The 25,125-nt window shown below is 34.8% G+C and overlaps 1 protein-coding gene across 1 annotated transcript in view; it reads right to left on the minus strand.

Annotated features, from left to right (window-relative positions):
- LOC149798455 (uncharacterized) overlaps positions 1–25,125 on the minus strand; it is a 63,872-nt gene that overhangs the window by 6,679 nt on the left and 32,068 nt on the right. The window contains exon 5 of the mRNA XM_089960874.1: positions 19,472–19,630. Within this exon, the coding sequence (XP_089817000.1) occupies positions 19,472–19,630 (159 nt within the window). The remainder of the gene's footprint in view (positions 1–19,471; positions 19,631–25,125) is intronic.

Consider the following 25,125-nt stretch of genomic DNA (forward strand, 5'->3'; position numbering starts at 1 on the left):
ATGTCTTTGTCTGAATTTACTATATTCCAAATTAAATCCAAGAATATTATTGAACTCTGTAATTGCAGTAAATAACTTAAATAATTAAATCTACCCAAAGGTAAAAACTGAACACAACAGTAAGACGGATTCTGCTTAGGATTGCAACACGAGAATGAGTAATGTTTGAAGTAAACAACATTGGTATCAAGAGCTAAGACACAATATTAGAGCCAGGATTTATGTCAACTGCTTTTAAAAAATTGAATGTTGTCAACAAGTTTACGATGTTCTAAATGAAAAGCGAATTTCCTATACTCAGATTTACATAAACATCTTTACCTCCATTATTAATGATCATAATACTTAATCTGCACTCACAGATAAATATTAGGTATCTATTATGTTGTTTACAAAAACATATGTCACTGGTCAGGTACATCGTCAAAGTGATTTTGAACTTCGAATATCAAGTTAAACTAACAAATATACATCAAACGAATAACCATGGAGAAAAAAGCCGCCAAACAATACAAATTTTAAATATACTTAACAATCAAATATGCTATGTAGATCCTCCTTATATCCAAACTACATGCATCAACAGTGGATATCATGATAAGACCAGGAATCATTTTTGAAACCTTAACCCCGATCCTTAATTGTGTGAATTTCCATTTTTTTTAGGTTTCGGCTCATACAATGTATGCCCGGTAAGTTTTGTACATGTTACCACATTCAAATCTCAATTCAAAAGCCATTATCATTTATTCATGCTATCAATAGAGCCGAATCATATTTGCACTACAACGTGAGATTCATGGAAATGTTACTATCTCACTGTTGATCTCATACATTTATTACCAAATCAAACTGGTTTACATACATTTCTCTAATTACATTTGCTCGCTTCACACACTCACTTGAACATTATAATAAATTAGTTTTGGCAACTGAAATCCATCTCAATCCTGACATTGGACGAAACCAATTTGCTCAGTATTCCCTACTTAACTGCATGTCCATCTTACTCCGCTGTTATGGTTTCACATTGAATAATAATTCAAGTAAGATGCCGACTTCTCTTTATACATGTGAATTAGACTTGTCGAACACTGGTTGCCCCATTTATTAGCAGCAGCCCTTTAGTGTGAAAAGAGACAGCAATAAGGCACAAAAATGGTTTAAACAGTAAGATAATATTATTAGAATGGGACAACGTCTATCTCAGTCACATATATGTGACTTTAAAGGCCCCTTTTATATTTTGGGGTGGGGGACTTTTCCTATTTTTTCAAATTTAATTGTTCCAACTTTAAAGATGTAGTCAGAAACTGACCTTGTATAAAAAAGATTATATCCATGTTGTTAGTTGAAAAGAGAATATCAAGATGAACAATAATCATAGCTTTCACCGAGCTGGTCATCAAAAGTCATTGTATGCCAGGCCACAAACAGTAATCCGATGCAATAAAATTTCACTCATTAACAAAACCACAGGATGATTAAAAATAATGAATTACATAAATGGAAGATACAATACTGCAGAGATATGAAAAGAAAAAGAAAACGAATGACGGAAAACAGCTGTGGTGATTAAGGTAATAAAGAGAAATTGGTGGAATGTGCCCTATTTTGCACGAATTTCAATCCATGTAATTTTGCATATATATATATATATATATATATATATATATATATATATATATATATATATATATATATAGATACATATCTGTATATATTATTATTCTGCAACATTATGTGGAATGACTTATACTATTTTCTTTTTCTGCATATATTTATGAAAAGTGCATGTTAAGCAGAAATCATAATGACGTTTGCATGAAGTTTCACACTAGAATCAGATATAAGACTACACTTATTTCCTGACAGATTATCTGCCGGAAATGGCACCAAACATGCATTTTATCAATCAGCCATAACATATAATGATCACAGTATCTTTAATCTATAGAAGAACAAAAGAATGTTGCCTGCTGTATGTACTTACATAATGATGCGAAATTTGTGGGAATATTTCCCACGAAAAGTACAATAATTATATAGGAAATATATATCAATTTTAGATACAATAACTTGAACACTGTTATTTGGTATTTTTTGTCTTATTTGAGGTCTATCTTACCTTTATCTTCCGTAGGTAGTTTGTAAAGCTCTCATACTTATGGAAAAATTATGTATAATATAGTGTGGGTTAGACATTAAATCTTCCATTTTCTTTGAACATCTCTTGAGTTATCCATGCAAAGCATTTATATTACAAACAAAATGTTTCAAGATTCACCTATATATTGATTTTTTTATCATAAAGATACCCTAAAAATTGAATGACAGCTCAAAAATGAAGCACAAATAGTTGTCAGCAAAAAACCTACGGTGACTCACAACAGCAGATCCATTAGCTCATACATTTGTGATGCTACCTTGCAAAATAAATTAAAATGTGACTGAAATTATGAGTTGTTGGCCCCTCACAGAAGCTTAAAGAGAGGGAGCGAGACATATTAAATCTCATGCAAACGGTTACAATATGGAACCATAAAGTAAAGTAGAAAGTTGAGTTAATAGTTAAGCACAGTACAGTTATATTTGTACATTCATCTGCATTTCAGAAGAAAACAATCGATGCTGTTACCCTTGCAGTTGTTGAATACGCCTAAAGTAGAATTTACCAGTCTAAGGTGGAGGGCTAAAATATTTATATATTGTCACCAGCGGGACAGATAATTGATGGGAAGTGTATTAGCTATATCTGAGGGAAACATCTAAATTAAATTTCAGGTCTAAATAATGTTATCCATTAACAATACATTAACAAATATTGCTATCAAACTTTTTAGTGTACTGGTTCACAAATATATTCGCAATCACACTAACGCAGATTCAAGCTGAGATGTATGTTTGTTAACCGTCCTCTCCTCCAGTTGCAAAAAAAGAGAATTATGTCAAGATTTGAATGTAACAATTGTAATATATTTTTCTTGGTATTCCTTTCTACCATTTTCTATTGGAGGTGTGCAGAATTACATGAAAACATTTACATTAATGGCAAATATCTGACAAGATAATTTGAAGTAAAATAATTTTGACGGTTTTTGAAATACATTTACATATTTTACGCCAGTTTAAATGAACTATAGTTGCAAGTGAAACATATTTTACTTTGGCACCATATGATGTCATTCGTCTTTACCTAAATATAGAAACATTTGGACTTAATAGGAGCGATCTATGCAATTTGATATGATAATATTTTAATTACAGACAGTTGGGGGTGTTTAGCTCATATTACTTCGTTCTCTTGCCCAGAATACATGTAATACACGTGCTTGTGCGGCTCCTTATTTAGTTGTAGTTCATATTTTTAAGAGTAGCACCTTAGCTTTTTGCACAATGCCATACCTGTACATATTCTTCAGCCTATGTTTTTCTTATTCTTTTGCAATGTACCAGACTTTGATGATTGCTGGCTTTAATAAGATGTATATAATGTATATATCTGAGAAATAATTAGTTTATTATTCTTTTATAGTTTTTATTGTGTAAATATGTAAAGAAGTGATACTTTGGTAACCATTTATCTTGGTCTGTTTAATAAGAGAATTGTTTGTTCGCCAGATGTGCTACCCCTTAATTTAAATTGTACATTTGTTAAAATAGTATATACTGGTAAAAAAATTAAATAAGATTTATATATCTGAGAAATAAATAATTAACTATCATTTCGTTGAGTTCCGTATTGAGTAAGCATGTAAGTAAATTATACACTGATAACCCTTTCTCTAGATCTGTCTAATAATTGTGTGATAATATTTAATCTAGGTCTGCCTGATAGCAGAATTCTATATAGGGAGAAGTAGATGACAATTTACTGGATCTGCCTGTTAGCAGAATGTTAATAAGGGGTGATTTGTTGATACTATTTTCTCTGAGAATTCCTGATAGGATACTTTTGTTAACGAGTTATTGTGTGGTATTCTTTATTATGGGTGTCTCTGATAGCAGACTTTTGTTAAGAGATTATATTTTTTTGGGTCTGTCCGCCCATTAATTTATGCAGTTAATGGTTGTAGGATAGTATGACGCTGTTTATCTAATAGAATTTTAAAATTCCTACATGGACTGTGTTTTAATTGGTTATTTTCAGTATAAACTGGCAACTGGAAACTGTTTAAGGCTGCATACACATGGTTCGTAACGTTACTTTTAAAACAACCAAAAGCTTAAGATATTACAATGTGGTCCGATTGAGCATTTAAACCAATCTCAGAAATTGTAATTAGTTTATCATTTATTTAGTTATGTGGGAGGCAGCACAAAAAGCTATTGAGACATTGCCTGTTGATTTTATTGACAGTATTCGAGCAACTCGACCACCACGTCGGCAACCTCTTCAACCACAACCTGAAAATCAGGCATCGCCGCAACCAAAAGTTAAAGTTGATATGATAGATACATTTACCGAGGAAGGTATTGCAGCTATCAGGAAATCATACAAATTACTTAAAATTGGTGCTTTTGGATACGATAGTAGAGATTATTACGGAAAATCCGATCACGTAAAAGCTACAAAACGAGCTGATTGGCATATATATTTATATATCGCATTTTTCCGGTGCTCATCAAATCAGAAGTGAGAATGGAGATTTTAATCTTTTTAGCTAGTCAGTAGATGAGTATATTTAAATAGTAAAACAGAAAGGGAACGCAAAGAAGAAGAAATTTAGCAGCGACTCGAAAAAGCAACAGCAGAAAGGAAATCAATCTTAAGATCTAGATCTGAAACAAGAAGGACAAACACAGACGAAATAACTCTGAGTGATCTGATGGCTAGCGATTGGGTCACTATAGGAAATGACGTCAATACACTTTGTCCCAATAACGTCCTTGCTGATGTTGATAGAATATAAATTCTGATTTAAAGAAGACCAGCCGCAATAATTCCCCAGTAATGATCAATGAAGCAGCTGCGATCAGTCAGAGATTATTCACATGTGTTATCATGGACTTCAATGTTTATGGGGCTTTTGTCGATGAAATAAGCCATGATTACGTCAGTAACTAATCTCGACAGATACGGTTATCTCGACAGATACGGTTACTACAGTGACTAGGTGTGCAATTAGACAAGAACATTATACGATCATACACAATGCTTGACGTGGACCTGTGATGGCCAGGGTGATAAATTCAAGGTGACCAAGATATAAAGTTATCTTCGGAGATGAACTGGACGATGTTGTTCAAGGTCTTTTCAGAACGGCTGCCCCAAAAGTGATCCCGATTGCAAAGCAAATACGAATGAAATTCATCGATGTTGCTTGTGACAAGAATATCGAGTCATGTCTCGAAAATGTTGACTTGCTACGACGATACTGGGCCTTGCAAGATATCGCGGTCCGCTGGTCCGTCAATGATGTTTGTCAAAGTTACCTCTGATCACCACGATAACCGTAACAGAACAATGAATGCCGCTGGAATCGAAGTTGCATCAACGAATGTAAACTTCAACCAGGGATTCGCAACACGTCGATAACTGTTAAACGTTGATGAAGAATTTCCAAGTACAATTCAACTATCAGAGATCTTTAGATTCTGTCGTAACATGGGAAAGGTTATATTCGGTGCTAAACATACAGCTGTACTTGTTCGAAAAGCAACCGACAACAACACAATCTTGCGTCAAAATTCTCATGATGCTGGTAAATTGAAACTGACAAAGCTTTTGTTGTGGATACCAACATGGACTCCATCGCTGACTGAAGAACAACGGCTGCTCTCTTTCATGGAAAGTGGTGGCAAATCAACGTTGTCATGGTTGACCATGACCACAGAGAGTATTCAGTGTAATGCACTGGGTTATTCACATTGCAGATAGCATCACAGCAGGTACTTTCAGCACCACGACATATATTCATAACGCCTCATGATAACACCCAAGTAGATTCACATCAATAAAAGCAAATGGTGTTTGACACGCTTGGGGTTAATGAAGTTTCTCTGAGAATAAACGGACATCAAGAACCATTTAATGAAGTGCTACTGAATTTTGATAACAATCATCATGCATTTGCGTATCATCGTTTGATGACATTCATGGTGATTAGAATGTTGATTTCGGTATGCAGATATCTCAGCGGAATTTCACAACATAATATCCGATATATTATTTCTCACTGGAACACTGGGCTTTGTTCCGACAATCAGTCGTTTACATATATTTTGGAGCTCGTGAAGCACGACTGCCAGCTGGTATGTATAGAACAATCGCTGTCATATTATTAGACAAAACAATGTAGCTTGAAAGTGTCTGTGGATAAATGACGGTCGCTGATGCGCCTGTAGAAAATATGTAATTGAATCATTCATAATATTATCAACACATAAATGTTACTCTGACACATGGGCAGATTAATAAAGCTTCAAAAGTTACAATAAGCATCAAAAAGGAATTATGTAATAAAAATATTACTGGAATCAACAGCATTGCAAGGCCCAGATTAATTATTACTGACAGAACGTTAGCTCAGACACTTCAAGGACGCTATGACATCAAAGACTGGTATCAGACTTGATCTTTCTGTGACTGCCATTAATGATATAGCAGAAACTCATAGTATATTTCCACTTCTTGCAGCTATACTAGCATTGATTACTGCTGTAGCTTCAGCTGTTGCGAAATCAGCTGCGATTGGTGCTGTTGGAACTGCAGGCTGCAGGAAATGGTCTAAGGATCTACAAAAGAAAAATGCGACGAGGAAAAAGACTGCCAGGAAACTTCCATTCATAGTATGGTCGGGGTCTGAGAAATCCAGGAGCGTTTTGCTAAATCTTCCAATGTCAAAATTTGATTTACTTGATGGTCATCGTCGATTAAACATCATAAAGTTTAGAGGCGTTTTCATGAACGATCAGTTACCAAAACCAACCGAATAACACTGAAACATCTATCATTAATCTCGATGGAAATTGCGGTCGAGGTACTCACAGGGTTGCATATGCTATTGAACCACGTCGTGTTGTTTATATTCATTCGTATCAATTGCCGCCACCAGAAGATTTCTTAAAATTTATTAGCGGATGAGCTAGTAGAGTACGAAGCACTCCATTATCTGGTATTCAACATTAACAACACAGGCATTGACAGATCGACCCATATGTGGTTCAGAAGCATATTCTGTACTCGATGCTATATCAAGGTCACCAGAATGACCGCATAAAGTCGTACACAAATATACCAGTAGACGTTTCCAACAACTCTAAATTTATAATGGTAGATATTTACGGAAGAGATCTCACTAGAGCTAAGAAAGCTGGTCCTGGTGACGTTGATTTGCTGGTCTTATGAACCTCGCTTGGGTTTGATAAGGATGAAGTTTTTCAGAATTAATATGGACGACTATAGACATGCAATATTAGATGGATTGATATTGTCCAACGAGTTTTAGGTGTTACCGTCGATAATATCCCAGTATTTACTGAATCCGGCGAAATCAGAGACTCAAACGTATCAATCGCGTCAAATCAGAAACGACATCAACAAGCATGTTGCTAAAACTGGTGATACAATGACCGGTAAACTCATCATGAACATAAATACAATCATCTCTCTGCTAGAAGCAACATCAGACGATGACGTACAATGAAGAAATACGTGAACGACAATGACACAAAACTTAATAATAACTTAGAAACGTTACAATCTTAGTATCATAACCGCGTTGTAGAGTTTCAGAGTTTCTCCGTAGAACCAACTTTTGAAGACTAAATACCGCCATAGAACATTTCTTTGGACATCCAATATTCGTTAATACTAAACCCGCAGAAATTAATACAAAGCTATTTTGAACTAGCCTACACCAAAGAGTCTATTGCCGCTATCAACAAAATAATATATTATTGTGTTGATGCGGAAATAGACGCTTCAATGTGTTGACTAGTCAGAAAAAAAGTCAGAAAGATTGAAACTAATGTAATTTATACGCGCATCATCAACGCTGTATGCACAGTAAATTCAGGATCAGCAACATGATGCCAACAAAATAATAATCAAACATACTTCTAAGGTCGTGTACTAGCTCTCAATATTTAGGATATTTACAACGTATGAAAGCGTCATTCAACCCTTACGTTTTCTGGAACCGTGTCAGTCGTCTTAATTCAAAATACCGTAGAAATATTATATAGGATCCCGAAGACTAAAGTTTAACTGCAGCGACATATTGGTGGTGTCTTGAATTTGTCACAAAGACATTTCAACTAATTTCTTACATTCACCTAATGAGCAACGTTCACCGTCTCACACAATCTTATAGATATGAACAAGTTTGTATGTGGCAGGAATCGCTGAAAAATATCATCGACACGCACATGCCAAAGCGAAAACGAAATACAGGAGACGCATCATGGTTATCGACGTTGTTATATACTCCGTATCCACCGTACTAACTGGAACAATGACGTTATTTGGCACATTGTCATCGACGTACGTTATATCACCACTAATATAAATTGATATTTCCGTTATCGCCGGTGCTGATGATATTCTTAATATTGTCTCTAAGAAACTATCAAAGTGTGCGACTGAGAAATTACATGAAAGTACGACACTATTGTCAGTTGTGACACATGCACATGCGCGCATATTATGGATTAGATAGGTGGATTTGACGGTTTAATATCAGATCAAGAAATTATGAAAATGGTTAATGTATATTATGTCACACATACGTTATAGAATGACCACCCGCCCGCTTGCAATCGGTTACAGTCCGCACCACGGAGCATGGCGTACTAGCACTCTATTAGAATCTGTATAAAATAATATTGAAAGATAATGAAACGATCCAGACACGAGCATTATTGGAAATAATTGTCACTAAGAAATTAACACCAACATCCACGATACTATCAGCTGGCCAAATATCAGAGCAAAGTCGTTTGCTGGATTATACGCAAATAATTCACTGGTTCAATTTGCATGGAAAGCAAAACCTACGGAACTCCATACTGGAATGTTTTTAGCATCCCATCAGGGAGTTATCAAATATAGCAAATCAATGATGAATTTCAACACAGAATTAAATCTATAAGAGGAAGAGAATCCAATATAGCAATAACAGTACATGAGATAATCTAAGTGCTGCCATTGAAATATCAGCGCAAGATTATGCAGTTGATATATATAAATAATTCTATATATATAATTCATCAATCTGATCCGTTCTGGGATAGCCGCCGGTACCACCACAAACACCATCAACACACTAGAACCTCAGAAGATTGATTTTTTCTCAGACAAGTGCTTGAGGTATTTGAAATATTCTAAATGAATATTGATCTATTACAGCGGTGGTGGTGGTGTTTGTGTTGATGGTCAATATCATGATTAGTATCACTTATACTAGGATGATAATGTGATACCGAGACCTGTTAGACAAGGTAAGAAAGTCGTTGATACAATGCGATGGGCATAGGAAGAAGTGCGGGATAAAATACGAGTTATTTGAGAGATCTATACAAGAATATCCAAACGATCATCTTAAACAAGAAATCATTACGTCAATTAAATATCTGAACCAGATAAAATTTGATGCTGAACTCTACCGAAAGGTGATAATACATACATTAATTTGGCGTCATGATCGCGTCAAAGGTGCTGGTGGTAAAACATACCAACAGGCGTTTCATAATCGTTTTCGAATTATCTACGAAGAATTGCCAACTTTCAAGATACCCGAACTTGAAGTCGATGTGATGCAGCGATTCACTAGTGATATCAATGATAAATATGTTTCCAAAATAACACTATCATCGGAAGGTAAAACGTATATCCTCCATTGCCACGACACTTAAACATAACAGTGGTTCCATCGCTAGAAATGGTGGTAATAGTCGCTATATCTCCGGGCGTTGTGAACATCACATTAACGATATCCTTGAACCTTGTTTGCGATGCTGTTGATGGCAGTTATCAAGTAGATCTTGAGAAATCCAAATAGTCACAGCAGGAATATATTCTATACTCATTTACCTCTGAGGTTCCCCCTGGTCATTCGATTGTATCGGTACCTGTTAATCCTGTTTATATGCGATGTAAAAATCCGATGCTGTCACTGATACATTTAAGACTTACTGACCAGAACGGACATCTTGACTTACCTTGGTAATCATTAGCTATAAGTCTGTATTTGAAACAAGCTTCTTAGAAGCTAGATAGCGTTCTACCAAAAGGATATATATATTTAGTGCTCAGATTCAGACCTTTCACGCAGAATTGAAATAATAGGAAGCTGTCGTTCTTCCAAACATTTCCTTAGCTGTCTCACACGCGCGCTCATAATCTTTTTTGTTTCATATTCTTGAGACAACCGTGATCTAAATTATCTCTCTTGCCTTTGTGAGTGGAACAAATTGCTGAATTCGTGTATCATCACTGATCCTAGCTAAGGTTATTGTCCGTGCCTCCTGGAGTAAGATGACAGATCCGTAATTTGATGGGAGTGTATATCATCCTTTGGAATTTTGTAACATTTCAAAATCATATGTGATTTTTTCCTGATCAATATGACTAGCAAGTCGGATGCTAGCATCCGTGTCATGTACCTTTTCAATCGCAAAAATAATCGCATTCATATTTTAGTGATTTATTATATAATACAAATATTTCTTTAAATAAATGATTAATGTGTTAGCACATGTCACATGTTGTTTTAAGTAGCAAAAATAGACAGTAAGAGCCAAGCATTTCTGCCGTTCCATGGGGTCCCTTCATGGGGTACCCTGCAAAATGAGGCTTACTCGTTTTGCCAGTTATTTTTGCGTTTCATTGAATCACTTCTTTTTTTCTGTTTGTTTAAGTTGCCGTTTTAAGGGGTCCTTTCTCTTTTTTACAGTTTCTTTGCCGTTCAATGGGGTCCCTTCTCTCGTTGACAGTTTATTTGCCGTTCAATAGGATACCTTCATGGGTACTCTTCCATGAGACTCTTCTATTACTGGCTGACAGTTCTTCACTCTAATTTTGTGGGATACCCTTCATGAGGCTATTTTCTCTTTTTGTCAGTGGGGTACCCATCACGGGGCTATTTTCTCTTTTTGACAGTTCTTTATTAGGGTATCCTCCATGATACCTTTTAGTACAGGTTATTTTCGCCTTTTTACAGTTCTTTTCTGTCTTTTCAATTGCTGGCTATGTTTGGCCCATCACTCTTACTGTCAATATTTAAGACGCTGGGGTGGTGGTGGTCCATCATGGCCGAAATTTCAGAAGGCTGTCCAAGTAATTCTTCCGCGCTATTCTACCCTCAGCGGTGGATGCTAGCATCCTACTTACTGATCATAATAATTTTTGCGCCATACCCCCCACCAAGCGAATCCTGTGGGGCTCGACGTGGTGGAAGGCGAATTACTAATAATCAGCAAGTCGGATGCAAGCATAAGCTGTTGACTTTTGAGTCAGGCGCCTCCGTCCCCAGTTATTATAATATTCCTTTACAAGCCGATAAATATGTGCCCGTCACGGGATTGGTACACGATGAAAGTTTTCCACGTCGATTGTGAAATCCGCCACGCTACCATTAGACCACGGAAACTTGTCATGTTATGTTTTAGGAACTAATATTTATCAATACCGAACAAAGCACATTATCGAAAACCTTCGGCGACCCGCTCGAGGCTCAGGTTTGTATTTTATACCTATCATCCAAGCACATTTTAATGACAAATCCAACGTAATCTAAATAGAACAACACAAACACATTATAGTAACTGCAGGTCTTTGTATTTCATAATGATTATGACTGGGAGCGTGGCTACATAGTTGCTGTTCTTTGTCGTACTGTTTAGTCTCAGCAGGGTTTTCTCCCTTAAATGCATGTCATTTTCTACGACAGCCACGGATGACACGAATCGTTAGATTACAAGGAATCTAAGGTGGTTTAATTATATTAATATTGAAACTTTGGTTTGTTGATTATACCGCTTCTATAATGCTGAGTTGAATATATCATCTGCAACAAGGGGTACTGGATATGGATGAATACTAAAATATTTTCCAACCTCGGTCATTTATGAGAAATCCATTATATCATCTGTCTGTAGCTTTACAGAGCTAACTTGCCTTGGATGTTTGCTGTTTGGAAGATTATATAAAGAATTATTAAGTTTTTGGCCGTTAATTGATTAACAACAAGATCATCATTGATCAAGCTGTTAAAGAACTCATAAACAAATCTGTGACATGGCAGATCATAAAGTAACAGACGTTACTAACAAAACCGACCGACTTTTTCAGTCAACAGTTTTGTATTACACCAGTGCGATTTGCCTCATAATTATCAAAGATGGGATACTTCTGAATTCTACGATGGTGTTTCCATGTTCAGTTTGTATCTTTTGTCTAAATGAATAATCTGGTATTATTAAAAAGGATATCATGCGGATTACACGCTTTGCGATCTACTGAGATAATCTATAGCGTCCTTTGTTGGGCCGCCATCGAGTTTTAATTCATAATACCGTTTCAAAGCGATGTGTTTTCTTCTAGCATAGTTAACGCAAAGTTCTGATTTTCCTCTGACAAAACTTGCACATTTCACACATGGTTTTGGCCCTATATGCCCTCGTCGCACACTCGATTGATGACACCCGCAGCAATTGTAGCAGCATGGATTTGATCCAATCATCAGCCACTGGCAACTATTCTTTGCTCGTGAAGTCATTGTATATTGATTTAGGTTTATTTTTAATTAGAAGATATATTTGGCATAATTACATAATGGAGGAGTTTGCAAGATTAGACACGATCAAACCTTCCCATCCCAGGTCCGATTTTGACAGATTAATCGGTAAGAGAATACCGAATTTGCAGTTACGCAATCGTATTATCCGTGACAAATGTAAGCTTGTTCGGGAATCACAACACCGTCAGGTTGTCACGTTAAGCAAAACTTCCAAATAATGGATGCTGACTGTATTTACAAGCCATATTATGAACGAGCATATCCTGTGAGGGCAGCTGTTTATGTGATTTATCCACTGCATCATGAACCTGATATTGATGCTCCTTTTCCGATGAGGACTGCAACAAAACGTTTCATTCTAAATGGTGTATTCGAGGGAATCACAGAACAGTTCATGAACCCATAACGAGGAAATGTTCTAATAGATCTGCAACGCAAAAAAGTAAACGAATGGGCTGAAGGTGTAAAATAAATGGAGCAGAATAAAAGTTGTCTCTGAGTTGGAAAAGAAATTAAAATTGCCCATACAAGTAAGGACAATAACCAATGAGATCTTGTACACGTCGAAGTATAAATAGAAGGGCTCTCCGATAGTAATAATTTACCACAACACTCACATATGGACCGAGAGTATAAAACAATTTCCACCCATAACAAATTTAGATTTTACTACGCTGATATTTTTTATTGTATTTTGGAATATCCGCTAAAGCGACCCAGTCGTGGTCTGGCCGTTTCAGAATGCGGACTGTGAACAGTCTGATGACGACAACCCCCAAGGACTTGATCAATGTCTATCACCATCTGATGAAATTTATCGTACGGAATTCCTTCATGAGCAAATGATTATGGTTGCACTAAAATACATACCGGACATATATCTAGTAAAACAATTACTGAAACATTGTTTTACAATCCCATCTGTCGTTGCTCATACTCTCACCAAAATACTTCATGGAGACCAGCACATATGGAATTTCTTGAACATATTTAGCGCTCATGTGTTGAATATAGATACGGAGGTCTCTATAATGCTAAATATAATTACAAGGACATTATCTCAATTGAAATGGTTGCATGTTATCCCAGAAGTTTTCTTGGAATGGGTGAATATAGGTCTTATTTTGAGATGATAATTCATTTGTTAAGGATATAGGTCGAAAAATCATTGGTAAATTTACACATGGAGCTTCATCTGATAATAAACGCTTTTGGACAAGAATAATCATAGATGAAGCAGAAGAAGACTTTACAGCTGCTGGTACGACAAAGAAATATGTAGTTGTGCATATAGAACTTGTAAATCTACCAAATGGAACTAAATTAGTCACTATTATCAGCTACTTTGACGGTGATTCGCCCCAGTTTACTCATTTGAGATCGTCAATGCTTGCATATGTGTCAATAAACCTGCTATCGATGATCAACCGATTTCCAAGGATGCTGTCAGAGTCGCGACAGATTCATTTTATACCAGCGATTCAAACATAGCGCTTCTAGATGAACTGTAGGCGAATATGGGGTCAATGGCTCGTAAAAATGAGATGATATCTAATTATTCAGGATCAGTAGATGATAAACCTTATTCTTGATATTACAAAAATGGACAATTATCACAGCCGTCATTATCGCTATCAGTTAATGATCCTATATCTCGAAAAAAAAAAACGGGTTATCTTAATGGTCCTGGTGGTTCTGTAAAAACTGTCCACGCGTTAAGATTGTTTATGGATTCAGACATGGTAGTTCTAACGACAATTAATCGACTTGCCATGGAGACGAAAGAGAGAGAGAGGTGTTAAGTCTCATACTTATAATAGTTTCTTTCAATGGCGTGGTGATGTGTGGACTCAAGAAAGAATGAGAGAGAAATATATTCCTAAGATCATCATCAGGGATGAAATACATACTGTGTCCAATGACACGTTGAACATGTTCCTTGATTGGCTATCAACAAAATCAACGGAGGTAATCATACCTTTTTCCGGACAATCCCGACATTGTTGGTTGAAAGAATATGTAGATTATTACGAAAAAAAAATGTTAGAGGACCCCAGCTCCACCGATGAATTATTGAAAAAGCTGAATGGCAAAATGAGACTAAAATCCAACCAGACTCAATTCTGGATGATTTTGAAGTAATTCCAGAAACGACGATTGATGATTTATGGAATTTATGGCGCCATATTGACCTGATTGCATCCAGGAAAATAGTTCGTGATTAACTTCAAAGTAAATTATTTTCACTTCACAAGGAAAACATGTTCAGATCGACCTTTCCCATAATGCTATCGCCTAGACGATACTCGTCAACAAAATGTTGACGTCGAGATTTCGGGATCATTGAAGAAACAAAAACCCCTTCTTAATAATATTGCTTTGATGTCCCCGTGGATGTTGTTCAGAAACTTTTAGCGCAGCCATCGGGGGATTGGACTATAGGAAATGCAATAGCCATTCATTCATCACAGGGTCTAACAATCCTGGATAATAATATTTGGATTGTTGATAATGTTGTAGAATGATTACATCTAGTGTACTTGGCAGTATCGAGAGTTACAAAAATGTATCAGTTACACAGTATGGTTTCCACAGTGGAAGATAATCAGCCTAAAACACCCGAACCATCTAATATGGTAAGGCAAACATTAGCTGGGTATCAATGAAATGACAGAAAGCTTAACTGCAAGTTTGATCTTGACGTTGAGTTTATCATGACGCTGAAACAACTACAAAAGAATCACCTCGTTTGCTGTAACACTATAACGTTGTGGCGATATTCTCCTAATAAATCACGACAATTTACCGTGGACCAAGATAATAGTAGTCTTGGCCATACATGTGTAAATATGATGCTGACCCGACTTGAATGTAACCGACGTAGGGGAACTAGTGCTTTGATGTGTTAGCGAATTTATGATGGTGGTAGTTGTGTATTTTCATGAATCATTTGTAAATGTTCACGGACAAAACCACGCTGACGAGCGGATTAATCTAGTCTGTAAATTGCAAGTCTGACTGTAGATCATATCACATTGGAAATTGTATGGGTGGGTACACCTCACAAAATAGGATCGGTTGCTATTTTATTTACTACCCTCAAGTTTGCCAGGTTAATATAAATACCTGACTGTCACGTTACCGAGTAATGTTAGTTGTGAGAAAGAATCAAGTCGCTTAAAACGTTTGTGTTTCTTCAATATTGCATTGATGGGTTTCATAGAAATTCCACGCGTAACTTCGTTGTTTAAAGTAGCATTCACATTTGGTAGTCTTGCGACCCATTCACGAGATTTCTTGTCAGTGGATATTTCCTGAGCATACTGATATTCTAACAATTGTTCATCATTGCCTGATCGAGATGAATTGCGGTCTGTAATTGTCTAATTTTAACCATATTTTGTTCCATCAGTGATGTTACTACAGCATGAAATTCTTTGCCAGGATCAACCTGTAGCAAATGTGGCCATATAATGTTCCACTTTGATAAATTCGTTCAAACACGGTTGCAGCTTCAGTTGCTGTTTTAGCTGATATGGTTCAGCTTCTTTGTATCTACAAGAAACGTCGACGACCGTGAACCAGTGTTTGTATGTGCTTTTTGACATTTACCTGATGAACTTCGTTATAGGTGCTAACATCAAACCATCCTTGTTGGTTCTGTTTAGGTGGCGGTAGTAAATCTGCCATATTGCCTGTCGGGCTAACCAATCTGAAGCGAAACCACGCGAGACACATGTTGCATCAGCGAGTTTGCTAATCGCTGCTCTACGCCTCCAATATCCTCTTGGACTATAATAAATTGACTCCATTATTACAATTATATACAATTAATTGTCGTACCCTATGGCTAACTTACCATTTATTGCTGATCTTATCAGCCATTTGGTAAGCAATTCTCTTAGAGATATAGCTTTACAGACTTCAACGTGTGAATCTGCTTCACCTCCGCATAAGGTCGTTGTTGTAGATTTTGATTTGTATACGCGACATCATGAACATGGCAAGCTTGATCAATTGCATTTACTGGATATTCTCTTAGATTTGGTTGATTTGTTTTCGTGGAGTCTAATAACAAGTTGAGTTCCAGGACCACAATAGTTATATCCCGGAAGGTGTTTTTCACAAGGATATATAGCCCATGGAGCTCCTGTTAATGTTCCGAGAGCCGGAACGGTATCATCAGCCTTTGACGTCTCCGGAGACGACACCAATTTTTTTCTGTATCACATTTCACACAAGCACCTGTAAGTGCACTTTGTCGTTGCTGTTTTTAATCTACTAGTATCAGTGACTTTTGCACATCGAACACAAAGCAAACTCATATGTTTGCAATATTACTGCAACATGGATGTGATTGACTTCTCAGCAACGCGAGAGCAGGAGCCAGTTAAGTTTCATCAAGCAATACCATAATCTGTTCGTGCCATTATCATTGGTCCATCTGGGTCTGGTAAAACTCAGTTTCTACTCAACCTGATAATGAGATGGCTTAAATGGGACGAACTTTATTTAGTGGCACCATCCTCAGATGACCAATTCAATGATAATACAAAAGGATGATGATGATAAAAATAATGTTATTGAATTTATCACTGACATCGAGGATGCATCATTAGTCGATGATCTTAACGGGAATATTAACAATCAAGTGGTATACTATATTTTCACGAGGCTGGCACAAAAACACAACGTCATTTACGTCAACCAAATATACATCAGATTCCTATAGAGATAACTAATTTAATGGCGTTGATATTCGTACGCTGCGAAACACCTAACAGACTTCGTGTCCCGGTGACATGGATATGATTAGGTTTAAAAACGTATTTGCTAATGCTCAGAAAACCGAGTACGGATTTGTTACAATACATTTACATGATCCTCGGACATGATATCACATATCACCTAGTAGTGATATGTGCGACCCTACACTGCTTCTGGATATAGATATCTACATTTCTACATTTAGCCAAACGCTACAATACATAATGGTTCCGCTTCACAAGTGAAATAATTCCGAATATCTATTAAAAAGATATAGTTTATTTTATTATATTTAAAAATAGGTTTACTTGGAACACTGTTCTCTATTATGTTCCAATGTCATTACCGCTGCATTATCAATTCGATCATTCGAAGTTTCTAAGTTTTATAATTCTTTTGGGACAATGATGTTTAAGAAATTTTACTTTTACGTATCATGTACAAACAGTATTTTGTCGCAATAATGACGATATTTGTAGGCACATTAAAGTATTTTGTTGCTAATACGTGTCCACTCTTTGTGGTTTGATATTGTTGGGGTATGTTAGGTCCAGTGTAGAAACAACAAGATATAATGATTGTGAGTTCAAATTGAACGAGTTTTGTTCTTTATGTTGTTTATTTCTATCTTCCGACGTGAAGTTTTGTGTGGCTTTCTGCAAGCTTGTAGTCTAGTTTGGTACCAAACGCTGCATTCAATTTTTATATTCACTTAAAAATGATCAACATCAAATTTATCCATCATTTTCCAAAAGAAACAGTGATGTTAAAACAAGTATTTTATCCTTAGTTATTTAACATACTTATCGTTTGTCGTAGGTATTAATATCTACAATACAGCTTGGGTAACACATACAACATGCCATGCCATTTCAGAAACTGATAGTTTCCATAATTCATGTAGAATGATAATTATAATAAAGGCAACACTTAACGTCTGCATTTTGCTCGTTGGAGTTCGTATTTAGGCATTTGATGATGGTACCTCATTGATTTCATACATAAACACTTGTGGATCTATAGTTGACACATTATAAGGTATGTAGATTGTGATGCTGGGGAGGGAGAAAGGAACGGAGAGAATGAAGGAGCAGATGAACAAAAATGTAATTGGCATGGATATATACATATGGGATTATATAAGACCAAAATCGCTGGGATATTTTCTAAATGTTAAACAAATGTTACAAAATGTTACTAATATATTCATTTTCCTATTATAAAACGTATAATAACTAATAATATAATAATCAGTATTGTTGCTGCATTTCCTGATTTCCTGGTCTTATTTGTTGATTTAGTAATTTATTGATTTATTTAATCTTTGGGTCTAAATAACATGTGGGTCTCTCTCTAAGTGTGTGTATATATAAATATATATATATATATATATATATATATATATATATATATATATATATATATATATATATATATATATATATATATATATATATATATATATATATATATCATTCGTCATGTAGAGAAATTTTGAGCCTCTAAATCTGTATCTTTTTTTAAAAGTAGCTACGGATGTGTCAACCAATCTCCACCATTCAAAAGGCCATATTCACATGGTTGCGGTTCCAGATCTATATTTAAACAAATGCTTCTCAATTATGAAGCCTAATAAAATTGGTCAGTCCATTTGCCCAATAGTTTGCCTAAACTTATTGGTCTATACATTGTCCAGTGGTTAGTTGGTTAACTTTGCAAATTATGTTTTCATGAATTGATAATAACTGTTAAGTACGAATCTGTTTCATTAACAATACGCAACTCTGCAAAGTCAAGATTTGTATCAGGTGTAGCTTGGATATAATGTTTGACTGAATGTTTGCTAATGTCACGCAAGTGTCAATTTGTAAAGTTACTAAATGATAGTTCAAAGCCTATATCAAAAACCAATTTGATATTACAAGCATAGTTTACTCGATGAATAATGGTTCCAGTCTTACCGTATTGGCATCCAGACCCCATCCAGCCAGCATCACATTCATTGTCGCCAAGACATTCTCCAGTATTCCTGTCACACTGGTATCCGCCACAGTGACACAGGTATTCACATGATGGTCCGAAACGGGTAAGATTTTGTGGTCCCAAAGAACAGGCCTGATCTGAAATACAAGGGACATGCGTGTATTACATGAAATTAAGAAAGGAAAGGGGCATGGTTCTGAATTTTAGCAAATTATTTGGAGGGATTATAAAAACACTATCTCAAAATATTACACACGAATGTTTTAATATGACATAAGTAATTTCTGATTCACAAACGATTTTCAAATATCAAAACGACACTAGTTTTAATACTAGAAATGATTTTCTGCGAATAATAAGGATTAAGAATGTGGCATTGATAAACAAAACGCTATATACGTATTATATCATTTTAAGCAGAGTCGGACACAACCGATCTTTGCACATCTAATTTCTTTATTTTGTCACATTAAAATTTGAAATGTAAAACATATCGTGAAATATGTTATTTATCATAAATAAAAGCGTAACTATCATATTATTTTGAACACAATCTTAAAAGGCACGTTGTAGCGGACATAGCGGACATGTCTTTGAACAAAAAATACAAATTTGAGTCAGACTTTTGAGTTGTATATATATATATATAAAAGCGTAACTATCATATTATTTTGAACACAATCTTAAAAGGCACGTTGTAGCGGACATAGCGGACATGTCTTTGAACAAAAAATACAAATTTGAGTCAGACTTTTGAGTTGTATATATATATATATATATATATATATATATATATATATATATATATATAACGAGAGATAGAGAGAGAGAGAGAGAATTATCAATATACACCAGACAGAACAGAAAGTGCTATCCCTGGATTCTATAGACGAATGCTTGATAATAGTAGGCAGAATTAATTATTAATACAAATAATACTATTATACAGGTTAGAGAATTTTTAATTCGTACTCTATGGAGATTCGAACCCAGGTCCGCGGGTAAACGGCACTTTTCGCTTTGCCTGCGCATACGAACCCATATTCCCTCACGACTAATCACACATCAACAAAAACCGATGCTAATTAGTTAGTCTTATATGCACTCGTGTGTAGCAAACACTCTCCCATGACGACCTATTAAATAATTCTCCTATATCTCATTTTGTTATTTTTGGATGGACTGTCATGCTGTCTAAGGTTCAAAACCTTGAACTCTAATACGTTGTTATTTATATCTTCATGAACAGGATTATCTTTAAAAACATTTGTAAAATACTCAAGGCTGTCACGCTCTTGTGACTTATACATATTCGGCTGATTCCCAACTGTACAGCGACTCGTATGTGTTACAATTTACACTGACAGACATTTATACATTTCATTCTTTTGCTCTTCAATATCTCAGTAATTGTTTATATTTCAGCTTATTTGTGAACTAGCGGTAACTCTTGTTGGCCAAACATTCCTTCTGTAAAATTTCCTTTCCAATCCTGAAGTTTTTAGATGTCTGCATCACCCAAATTAATCGTATTTAATAAATCTGAGATAAGTAACTTGGGTTTTAAATTTGCGCGTTCCCAGTGGAGCAGTTATCAGGTAACTGAAAACAAGATACGCTTTCTTTTATAAATTATTCACTTGGGGTAATGCATATTAATCAGCAGTCGTGATAAGCTCTTGTATCTCTCAATTAGCTTTTCTAAAAGATAACTCATTTTCCGGTTTCATTTTGAATACATTAAGTGAATTCTAGCATTTGTAGTCATGCTATCCTTCCTATTAGATATGTCTGTTTTCTGAGAAAGTTCAGAAGTTTTCCTTATATGTCAAACAAATCATTAACGTTCCGGCTTTACAATTCTTTTTCGTCACACTTTATATATTCAGGTTTTCTCTCTTTAAGGATTTATTTAGAAGCATATCGAATATGATATACCTTCTTCTTGTTTTAACATCTTCAGCCCAATATTACTTTGACGAAACATAAAACACAAATAAATATCTAGTTTGTCTGTGATTGTACTCTTGATTATTCTTTTATACCAGCACTATGTGCCTGTCACTGATCATGTACTTGGTTAACAAATTATGTACATATTTAATTTGTATTCTGTGCGTGACATTTGTCTATAATTGAGGGCAGAAGATTCGGCCAATCTGACTAATATCTTCTTTTGTAAACAACATATTTCATAGCTAGCTGTGTCTAAAATCGTAGATTATGTGTTAAGAAACTTATTTCTTGTAGGTAAACTTGTTTACTTAGATTTGACCTTATGTCACTCGTTTTCCCCTCGGGAATGTCTGGTTTACCTGATATTTTGCTTTGTTCGTTAGTAAACGTTTAGAAAAAGACTTAATCTTGTGGAAACTTTTAATGTTCGAGAAATTAACGTTAGACCATCATCCTGGTCCTCTTATAATTTTGGAGGTTTTATATTATATAAGTTTGTTTTTATTAAAATGAATCATTCCTACCTTAACATGTGACTAGTATAAAAAGGATGTTGTGCGTTAATTTTTATTTGAGAGGATTTAGTTATTCATATCATTCACTGGAATTACAATGTGGTCCTTGAGTTTTAGGCTAAATTGCTATTAAATGATCATTGCTAATTTGTTTATAGACATCTTGGATTATATCATTGTGATACATTAAAGCTGTTAACACATTATCATTATTCCAGGCTATTGATATATCAACACAATCAAGATAAAAATTTGAACATCACTCTAATTAATTCGGAATACTTTATACGATTGGACGTGTGATAGAGCTTTATGGACTATTTGGAATTCAACTGACAATGATGTAAGTTCCTTTTAAATTTTCGTTTTGCATTCAAAGGAAATAAATTACGTCTTGGATTTTACTAAACGCGTCGGTTTTGCCTTGTTTGCTTTACTTAGATTAAAGCCATAAAATCGTAGCAAACTTTACCACTTCTGTGCAGAATACTGGTTTACGGTTAATTTATAATGCTTAAACAGACTGTTCAACTAATCATTCTTTCAATTCAGAATGATTATATTTTATTTTCTGATGTGTATAATGTACTACCGTCATTAATTGATTGTATTAAAAGCAACTGACATTTCAGAACCGGTGTGAAGATTTTGTTTAATATTATCGTTTTTGTTGGTCGTCAATAATGGAGATGCATTTTGTCTTATCAAGTAAAATGCTATGACAACAACAAGCGAATAAATTATGCCTGAAAATTGTGAGCTAAAAGCACCACCGTCGTAAAGAAGAAACATTTTTTGAACCATTGTCAAACCATCTTTCCTACGGAATGGATGATTTCAATATTTACGTGGAATTTTGATATTCCTTTCGTTGTTTCTTAAACAGCTGCTTTATACACTGAGTAAAAATATCTTGCCTTAAAAATAAAGCTCTGTGCTTTATAAGTTATATCTTCTTTTGCTAAATCGTTGAAGACTGACGTTTTCATGTTTACAAGGTCTTTAAACTGTACTGCAAATTCGGCCGCGTACAAAGCTGTGTATTTTGTCAACATTTAATTTATTTCATATTGAAGGTATTAACTACTTTGCTATCTGGCTCGATACAACTTATTACCATGATAAATGTGATCTGCAAATCTACCGCTTTTCGAAAACACATGGATATATTAACCCATCCAATTCACACTTGAATTCAATTTAATGTTATTTTCAACCTAACTAGCATTTGTAAACAAACATGAATTATCTTTTGATGCTGATATTATTTCCATATGTAAAATAATACTATGGCTTTTCTGAAAACTATTGAATGTACTTACTATAGTGTAATACCATTGTTCTCACCTTGTAAAAATAAAATAAATGTATTGTCTTGCATTCTCTAGAAACTCCTCATCGATGTAATGTTAGGGTTATTGTATATATGCGTGTGTGCATTCGTTTAATTGATACGTACAAGCACAAGCTATATGATTTATTATTATACTAGCATCTCCATACAAGTAGTCGGTGTGCAAACGTAACAGTTAAAACCGGGAAAATAAGTTGTTTCATCTATTGATGATGCTGATGGGATGCATCCTAATTTATGACCAATGTTCAGTGGGATAAGAAGAAAACAATAGTATGATATGGCATTCCTTAACTTGGCTAGAGATTGTATGCTTGTTCAAATCCTTTATACATGATCTCATCTCTCTCTCTCTCTGTCTCTCTCTCGCTCTCTCTCTCTCTCTCTCTCTCTCTCTCTCTCTTTTAGACAGAAGGATGGATACAGGATAGGGGTTAAATATGTATAATGAGTCTGTACCTAACTGAATTTCGATCATCCATATTAATACATACATGCATATATATATATATATATATATATATATATATATATATATATATATATATATATATATATATATATATATATATATATATATATATATATATGTGTGTGTGTGTGTGTATGTATATATACATGTGTATATGTTTTATGTGTGTGTGTGTTGAGCGAGAGCTTATGATCGAATTGTGACTGATTCTATTCATTTGACATAAATGTATGCTTGATGAATATAACAATTGTTTTTTTTGTTTCTTCACTTACATATTAGCCCTTCATTAATCAGGCATTAGGGTTAGAATGGTTTATCGAGGTAGGCATAGACAGCAGTAATCTGAATGTCAGATTCAGTCATTTAATTGTTTAACTGTGACAATTATGATATATACTGAGTATTAAACATTATGGAGATTCATTCATAATTGTGATACAGTTATAGTACCTTTTTCCTTTATTGTTTCTTGAGATAAGGCCCGTAGTTTTGTATGGAACAACTGTATTTATGATATAATGTATGTTTCAGCTGATACTTATTTGATGCACGTACCTCGTTATGTCGTGTCTTCAATTCATATTAAAAATAAACCAAATAAAAAATAGTGATTCAGCTCAAACCAGCAACTGTTATCCTTTTGCAAATTGCATGTAGCTATGTATTTTATCAAGTGCAAACTTTACATTGGATGTTAGCTGTGCCTATAAAATGAATATTCAATTATGCGGAAAGCATGACTATAGAATGAATACAGTAGTTGATGTATAAAAAGTAATGCAAGGACAGGGATGGCTGTAAATCTGCGAATTATGATGTAAAGTACAGAAACAATTAGTATGTAATATAATTCAATGGTTATACTTGATATGTATATATTATGTGTGTTATCGTTCATTATTACAGTTAGTAAGTGTTAATTTAATTAATAATATTTGAAATATTAATATTGTTTATGGAATGGGTTTGCAATGCAAGATGAATCATCTGCAGTGGGTAAATTGTGTCGTTCATAGGTTTCATTTTGAGTAATAGTATGCGTACAAGTAAACTGCAAGTGCTCCGACAAGGCAATGAGTTCTGATGAAAGGCCAAGCTGACTTAATTTCTGATTAGCCAAAATGAAAACAGCTAATCTGTTTAATGATAACTATGAATGTCAGGATCATTCATTCAAAGCCTCGTTTTGCAATTATGTTAGCGTTCTATGTAATAAAATTAATGCATATACTTAGACATTCGTAGTATCCCTATTAGTTTTGAAAGAGTTATTTATTGAGATAAATTTATTTATTTAAATTAAGCATGCGTTGTCATCATGCATTCATTTAA

The sequence above is a fragment of the Sinohyriopsis cumingii genome, chromosome 6 (assembly GCF_028554795.1).
Source record: "Sinohyriopsis cumingii isolate HCF-2022 chromosome 6, ASM2855479v2, whole genome shotgun sequence".
Lineage (NCBI taxonomy): Eukaryota > Metazoa > Mollusca > Bivalvia > Unionida > Unionidae > Sinohyriopsis > Sinohyriopsis cumingii.